Source organism: Sinocyclocheilus grahami, unplaced genomic scaffold (assembly GCF_001515645.1).
Source record: "Sinocyclocheilus grahami isolate Dianchi unplaced genomic scaffold, SAMN03320097.WGS_v1.1 scaffold369.1, whole genome shotgun sequence".
NCBI lineage: Eukaryota > Metazoa > Chordata > Actinopteri > Cypriniformes > Cyprinidae > Sinocyclocheilus > Sinocyclocheilus grahami.
The window spans coordinates 63,861-71,908 of NW_015505548.1; the positions used below are offsets into that span (position 1 = coordinate 63,861).

The window sequence follows — 8,048 nt, forward strand, 5'->3', positions numbered from 1 at the left end:
AATTTAATTTAATTTAATTTAATTTAATTTAATTTAATTTTGTTTTGTTTTGTTTTATTTTATTTAGTTTTATTTTATTTATATTTGTAATTTTTTAATTATTTATTTAGTTATTTTTAGAAATGTGCACCACACAAATTTTTTTTTATTTTTAATTAATAACATTTATTAATTAAATAAAAAAATAAAACTGGCTTCATTTTCTTTTTAAATTAATCATTTAAAAATGCTTGTTGATGCTACTAAGATTGTTTTTGTGGGGAAAATATTACTATTGTCAGTATTTTTACAGTGATATTAATTTATCATCATATTAATTATTAATTTTGATATGATTGTTTTAGAGTTTATTGTTAATGTTGTCACAGATGTGAATAGGTCTGATTATGTTTGTGTGCTGATGCAGGACTCCAGGTTCATAAAGGTCCCACGCTTCAGTGACGTTCCTGTGGATGTGCATGTGAGCGTTCAGGAGAAGCTGACGCCCATCACAGACGTCCTGTCCCGCGTGTCCAAGCTGGTGTGTGAGGATCTGGAGAGAGCTGTACAGGTGTCCGGAGGACAGGATAAAGAGGGTGAGGAATGATCACAGTCTGTTCATTGACCGTCTGACGCTAAATGCACACAAAAATGGCTGTCTTAAATCACCTGTTTCAGTCTAATTACTTGCATTTTTTTAAATTATAAAAATTATTTAAATTTATTAAAGAGTCAGGACACATAGATTTCTTTTATCAGTCAGCCAGTAAACAAAGTTATGTTTGCAAGGTGCTGAGTGTTTGAGGTCAATCACCGGATTTGCCAAATTTAGTCAGATTTGTGGTATTAAATCTTTACTGTGTAAAATAATCGGTGCTTGTTATTTTAGGATGGACTGAAGTTGTACACACATTTTCTGCCATTTTTTTTTATATTTTTTTTTCACAGCAGTCTATTAATTAGTGTAATGTATAATCCAATTCAGATTATACACCTGCTCCTAAATCAAACATAAACACACACCCAAAAACACTTTATAAAGAACAACAGATTATACCAATCTAGGAGTGGGCAATGTCAGCCAAAAACGAGAGCTTTTGGTCAATAACTATATATAACTATATATATATATATATATCTCAATATATACTCCGTTTGATGAAAGCATAGTAATAACAAAAATGTACAAAAAAATAATGGTCCTTTTGACAGTTTTCAAAGTAATAGTATGGTAGACCTATCACTATTTTGATAAATGTAAATGTATTTATTTATATAAACTGTCATAAATGTTACAAAATAACAATAACGTATCATAAGGTATAGTAATTAAGTTTAAAACAGTAATACAAATTTATTTAAAATATAATTTTATTTAAATTTTTTGGTCTAAAAATATTGTTTTATCCATATCTGTCAAGCATGTTTTATGTTTTCTGCCATATTTTTAAAATCTTGGTGGATAACAATTTACGGATTTTTATGAAAAAGTGATGCTAAAAAAAGATGTATTTAAAATAGATTTAAAATAAAATAAACAATTATTATTTATTTATTATATATTTTATTCTAAATATTTTTTAAATATATATATTATGGTACTTATGCCATAGTCCTGTCAATTACATATTTTATTTAACCAATCATGAACTTTGCAAGGGAACAGTTTTATAAATAAATGATAATTATTTAAAATACTGTTTTTACTTTTTTTTTTTTTTTTTTTCTAAAAATCCTGTGTTATCTATGTCTCATCATCATCATCATTTTCTCGTTGTCTTTCTCGTAGGCTCTCCTCAAGATAAGAGGCCAGTTCTGGCTGTTGTTCCCAGTCCTGCAACACCATCATATCCAGCCGAGATGGAGGGACTGAACGCATGTACGCTCATATCATATCATCTCAGGATACTACAATGCTTTAGAAGCCATCAGTAGTTTATTATTCTCATATGTTGCAATTCTTCTCTTCATCCAGACCGTTGCAACCTGACCTTCGACCCTCGCACCGCCAATGCTCACTTACGACTCTCCCAGAGCAACAGGAGGGCGGAGCATCTGACATCGGGGCCCCGCCCCGTCCTGGCCGATGAGTCCCGCTTCGACCACACCTGGCAGGTGTTGTGTTTGCAGAGCTTCACTCACGGCCAGCACTACTGGGAGCTGGAGGTGTCCAAACCGTGGGCCTATGTGGGCGTGACGTACCCGAACATCCCGCGCAAGGAGAAGGGCAAGCGCTGCATGGTGGGGATGAACGAGCTGTCGTGGAGCCTGCAGCTGGACGAGCGGCAGCTGAGCGCGTGGCACGCCGGCTGCAAGGAGTCCGTCGCCGGCCAGCTGCAGCCGAACGCTCAGCCGCTGCGCATCGGGATGCTGCTGGACTATGATGCCGGGACGCTGACGTACTACGCCGAGGGACAGGTCCGGCTGCACGCCTTCCACTGCGCCTTTACACAAGCACTGCTCCCGGCCTGCTGGATCGGAGAGGGCGTCACCGTTACGCTCTGTGAACCGCGTGCATGAAAAGGTTTGATCCTGGGGAAATAGATGCATCATCCCTACTGTAGCTGAACCTGAGACGTGTGGCCTTCCTTTGTCATCATTTACTCCTGGTGTTTTTGAGCAGTGGTGAGATTTGACGAGCTCAGTATCTACTCTGGGATGGTTCGGGTTGATCTGTGGAGAATTGTGTAAGGGCTGAAACATACTTCACGCAAGTATGTAGACGCAGATGCTCACACTGAAGTGAAATATGTAGTGAAATATTCATTGCAAGTATTTAAAATGAAAAATAATGTTTTTAAAAGAAGTCTGTTATGCTCACAAATTCTACATTGATTTGAATGTTGTGAAATATTACAATTTAAAATAATTATTTTTAAATATATTTCATACATTCATATTAATCAGCATATTAGAATGATTTCTGGAGGATCATGTGACCCTGAAGACTGGAGTAATGATGCTGAAAATTCAGCTTTGATCACAGGAATAAATTACATTTGAATATAAATTCAAATATAAAACAGTTATTTTAAATTGTAATAATATTTAACTATTTTTATTGTTTTTGCTGTATTTTTGATCAAATAAATGCAGCCTTGATGAGCAGAAGAGATGTCTTTCAATAACTATTCCAAAACACACACACAGAACATCTGTGTTTGTGTACTTCATAAAGTGTGTTTCTGTCCTAAATCTTTGCCATATTTCCTGTGGCCAAATGATAGCAGGTTACATGAACTTTTAAGAAGTTTTGAAGAGTTTGCATTGAGGGCCAGCTGTGCATTATTTAGTTTTTATGTTGTGTTCGAGTGAGATCAAAATAATTTTCTGCTGTATCCACTCTAGTATATGATTCCCATTTCTAGTTTTTAAATATTCAGAAACAGACCTGTTCGCCGGCAGTTTTAAAGTACAAACAGTTATGTTGTTCATTTCCGTCTTCTGTGTTCCTGTGCTGTAGGATTCTTGTTATAGTGATTTGTATTTTTACGTATTTCTACTGTATCAGGTTTAGTAGCATTTTGTTTTTTACAGAGTTTAACTACATCGTGGATGATGTGTCCATTGATCTTTTAACACTTCAGATATTGACATATGTGATTATGAAATTAAATTTCATACTCTAAAACTCTAGTCATAAACTCTCATTTCATTATCATTGGTTGTGTTCAGAATAGCTTACTTGCATACTTCACAATATGTATCATTTAGGCTTACTAAACACAATTTTTATGCAATAGTAATGCTTTGCTTGTTATAGTATGTTTATTATTTAATTTAGCAAGTGAAGTCCAGTTATCAAACAAATGATTGCATTTTTAGTCGAATTTGGTCCACTTAGTCTAATCAAACCAGTCAAGAGGGAGATATTAAAAACAATCAAAGCTGATATTCCTCCTGGTTGCTTCATCACTTTTTAATTGGAAAGTTGAGCATGTCACATTATAGGTCAAAAAAGTTAGAATTGTGAGATCTAAAACTAGCAATTGTGAGAAAAAATTCAGAGTGAAAGTGTGGCCAAGTGTGGTGTCCCATACTCGGAATTTGTACTCTGCATTTAACTCATCCAAGTACACACACACAAACAGCAGTGAGTAATGAACACACACCCGGAGCAGAGGGAGGAAGGAAGAGAGCGTTGATCATTCACTCCCCCCACCTACAATCCCTGCCGGTACCGAGACTCGAACCCGCAACCTTTGGGTTACAAGTTCGACTCTCTAACCATTAGGCTACGACTGCTCCAAATAACAGCAGTTTGAAGTGTTTTGAATACAAGTTTAAATGTCAGTACATCGTTTACTCTGCACTATTTTGGACATAATATGTTGTGTTATAACCTGGAGGTGGAGGTCCAGGGTAGGCGTATCCAGGAGGAGGAGGTGTGGCTGAATACATGCCGTTAGCAGGAGGAGGTGGAGGGTAAGCGTACGCCCCGTTCGCCATGTAAGGACAACCGTAATTTACAGTCACCGGTTGCCCTCTGGATGCTGAAATGAATGAGAGAGACTGAAGGTAATGCTTCCACATCAAATCAACAACCTGATGGTAAAACATTTCTTTTTAAATCAAATTATGTTACTTTTAAAACGTACCCTGTGCCGCCACCTGTAGCATGTACTGTCCAAACTCAATCGCTCCTCCCGCAATAAAAATCAACTTGAAGGTTGCAGAACCTTCCCAACCACCTGCAGCAGTGATGGAAACACTCTTCAGTAAACTTTATTACTACGAGTACATTGTCTCTTCCCTTTTGATGTTCAGATTACACTAAACCTGGACTCTTCATATACTTTCTTCCCAGGACCAGATTATTCAAATGAAAACTCAAGGAGGGTCTTGATCTGAGTACTTTTATTTGAAGCTGAACATGTTAACATGAAAATCAAAATTGAACACCCATAATACTGTGTTTTTTAACATGAATGCATAATATACAGTATATATATATCTTTTTTTTTAATAAAATATGTATTATTATATTAACACCAATATTGTATAATATAAAGACGTGTCAATTGTTTTGAATTACATGATATGAAAGTAAATTTATTGAATCAGCTGCAATTATTTGCATTATTCGAATTCGAGGTGTTTTACCTCCAGGCTCGGCGCTGATCATTCCCTTAATGTAGTTGGCACCAAGTACTGGCTGTTTGACCTCACAGGCCTTCATAAGATAAAACGGCATCATGAAAGACTGCAGAGGGTCCTTCCCTTTAGTCAAGAAGATCACCTAAAGATCAAACCACAGCAGTTCAAATGATGAACACATTCATTTACAAACCACTGAAAAAGACCTTATTGCACATTTCTAAATTTTATATATCACATGCATCATGTAGCCAATCAGGGGACAGACGATGCCCAAATCCATCAGGTTTATCATATTAAAAATATGTTTAAAGATAATGCACACTTTTATTATTTAATTGTTTCATTGCTCTGTCCTTATCATCATTAAAAAAATAAGATGATGGTCTGAACTCCTCCTCTTGTATTATGTACCCTGTAAGGTGTCAGGTAAACGCTTCCCTTCTTGCTTTTTCTGAAGGCTTCTGGCAAGCGTTCTGTGTCACTGAACACCAGCTCCACATTCTCATATGACATCAAGACACTGCAGGAAAACAGATTTGGTTTATTACAGTCAGCACATTCTCTGGCAACACATCACTGACAAGGAACAAAGACTTTTGTTTATAAATGTAAAGAATACCAGCAATCAAAGAAAGTTGTCTCTTGTTATAATAATTCACTATTAATAATAATAATAAACAACAATAATAAAATACTACTATTATGAAATAAATAATGTAAAAATATGAAAAATAAATCAAATATATATTATTACAATTTATAATGATATATACATTTAAGAAATAAAATAATAATAATAATAATTGTCATTTTAAGTTGTAGTTATAAGAACATTTGTATCAATAATAATAATATTAATGAATATAATATAAATAAAAATAGAAATTATATAAATAAAAAATCAATAATATAAAAATGTAAAAGTTAAAAATAAATATATATTTTATTATTACAAGTTGTAGTATTTAATCATTTATCTGTAATATTATAAAAATGTAATATAAATAGTAGTAGTAGTTAGTAAAATTATTAAAAATACATTAAAATAAATACAAATATAATAATAACTTATTAAGGTAATAATAACAATAATGGGTATGAATAAAAACGTAATGTACAAGGTGATGCAAACAATTTAAATAAATAAAAATGCTTAAAAAGTATCATTCAATATCAAATATATTTGGGTACTTATGTGATATATGTATATCTGTTGTCCTCATTTGTAAGTCGCTTTGGATAAAAGCATCTGCTAAATGACTAAATAAATAAAAATATGTTAATAGTCTGTTGATATGTTAGTGATATGTTGTCATAGCTGGTGTCATCAATCTCAGTCTTTTATCCGTTGTGTAATAAGATCACAGCTATTGTGAAACTTTAAGAGCATGTTATTTCTTTTAGAAGAAGCTTAAGAAGATTATTGCTGACCTACTGCGACTAACGATAAAAGCATCTGCTAAATGACTAAATAAATAAAAATATGTTAATGGTCTGTTGATATGTTAGTGATATGTTGTCATAGCTGGTGTCATCAATCTCAGTCTTTTATCCGTTGTGTAATAAGATCACAGCTATTGTGAAACTTTAAGAGCATGTTATTTCTTTTAGAAGAAGCTTAAGAAGATTATTGCTGACCTACTGCGACTAACAAGCATTTACAGCACAGCAGAAATACAAATCCTACGATGGCGAGGGCTGAGCTCATTAATATTAATTAGGTAACGTGGCATGCCTCCAGCTGATTGGCTGAAACACAACCAGGGGTTCATCAGTCGGCATGCGTCATGAATATTAATAGGGCTGCAGGAAGGTTTCCAAGCAACTTGAGCATGACTGAATTATTTAATATTCATAGACGCAGACTTCGCCATAGTAGGACTCTGAAAGCTGCGCAAGATCCACGTTTTTAAAAGATAACAACTTATGTGACTGATTATGGGCTGCATTTACAGCGTGTAAGTCAGTCGGCATGCGTCATGAATATTAATAGGGCTGCAGGAAGGTTTCCAAGCAACTTGAGCATGACTGAATTATTTAATATTCATAGACGCAGACTTCGCCATAGTAGGACTCTGAAAGCTGCGCAAGATTCACGTTTTTTAAAAGATAACAACTTATGTGACTGATTATGGGCTGCATTTACAGCGTGTAAACATAATGTTGCTTAAAATGAATACATAAACAGCTGACAGTATGAAAACTGCAAATGAATAAAATGGGTGTGATCTAACGGTTCACGCGATGTTATTCAACACATGACACTGTAGACTGTACTATTCATATTATGTGAACAGAAAAACCTCAAACACAACAATTAATTCAATATCATGGACGTTTTGGACAAATCCGTGAAATCAAAAATAGGACAGTACCAGATTTATCATATATATATCTATATATAGCAAAATAATGACAGCAATAATGAATACGCGACATTACCTTTCGCTGTTGTTGATGATAACACCTCCAGATTCAGAATGATTGTTGTTGAGGGCCATGCTTGAAATCTGTCTGTTATTGTGCGAAACTGACGCTCTGCATTCTACGAGCGCAACTCAAAGAGCCACCCGCACTTCCGGCATAGGCCACGCCCCCCGGTGACGTCAACGAGCGGGTTTGAGACATTTCCCGAACCTTCTCAAATAACAAATAAATATTTATCTAATCAAAGGAGAATAATGTTAATCTCATAACATTTAATTTTTCTTTGCTTAGATAGATAGATAGATAGACAGACAGACAGACAGACAGACAGACAGACAGACAGACAGACAGACAGACAGACTGCTACTATTTACTATTGCCATTTTGCATTATTGACACACTATTTTCCTAATTAATGCTGTTCAGTTGCTTTGACACAATCTGTATTGTTAAAAGCGCTATATAAATAAAGGTGACTTGACTTGACTGATAGACAGATAGACAGATAGACAGACAGACAGACAGACAGACAGACAGATAGA

General features: G+C 34.8%; 2 protein-coding genes across 3 annotated transcripts in view; one reads left to right on the top strand and one right to left on the bottom strand.

Moving 5' to 3' along the window:
- Positions 1-2,784, top strand: part of LOC107549336 (tripartite motif-containing protein 65-like) — a 9,279-nt gene extending 6,495 nt beyond the window's left edge. For both annotated transcript variants that reach the window (XM_016230381.1, XM_016230382.1), the window contains exons 5-7: positions 407-575; positions 1,769-1,858; positions 1,955-2,784. In XM_016230381.1, coding sequence (XP_016085867.1) covers positions 407-575; positions 1,769-1,858; positions 1,955-2,499 — 804 coding nt within the window. In that variant the 3' untranslated portion in view covers positions 2,500-2,784. The remainder of the gene's footprint in view (positions 1-406; positions 576-1,768; positions 1,859-1,954) is intronic.
- Positions 2,785-4,281: 1,497 nt separating this feature from the next.
- LOC107549326 (WW domain-binding protein 2-like) lies at positions 4,282-7,667 on the bottom strand. Its single transcript, XM_016230373.1, has 5 exons — positions 7,522-7,667; positions 5,491-5,599; positions 5,083-5,218; positions 4,578-4,670; positions 4,282-4,472 (listed from the first exon to the last, which is right to left on the bottom strand). The coding sequence occupies exons 1-5, from the start codon at positions 7,578-7,580 to the stop codon at positions 4,282-4,284; spliced, it is 588 nt and encodes a 195-aa protein (XP_016085859.1). The 5' UTR covers positions 7,581-7,667.
- Between the last annotated feature and the right edge of the window lie 381 nt (positions 7,668-8,048).

Coding starts and splice junctions, on each gene's coding strand:
- LOC107549326 (XM_016230373.1), bottom strand. CDS start 7,580: ATGGCCCTCAACAACAATCATTCTGAATCTGGAGGTGTTATCATCAAC. Junction 5,600..7,521: donor ATCATCAACAACAGCGAAAG/GTAATGTCGCGT, acceptor GTTTTCCTGCAG/TGTCTTGATGTCATATGAGA. Junction 4,473..4,577: donor GCTACAGGTGGCGGCACAGG/GTACGTTTTAAA, acceptor CATTCATTTCAG/CATCCAGAGGGCAACCGGTG.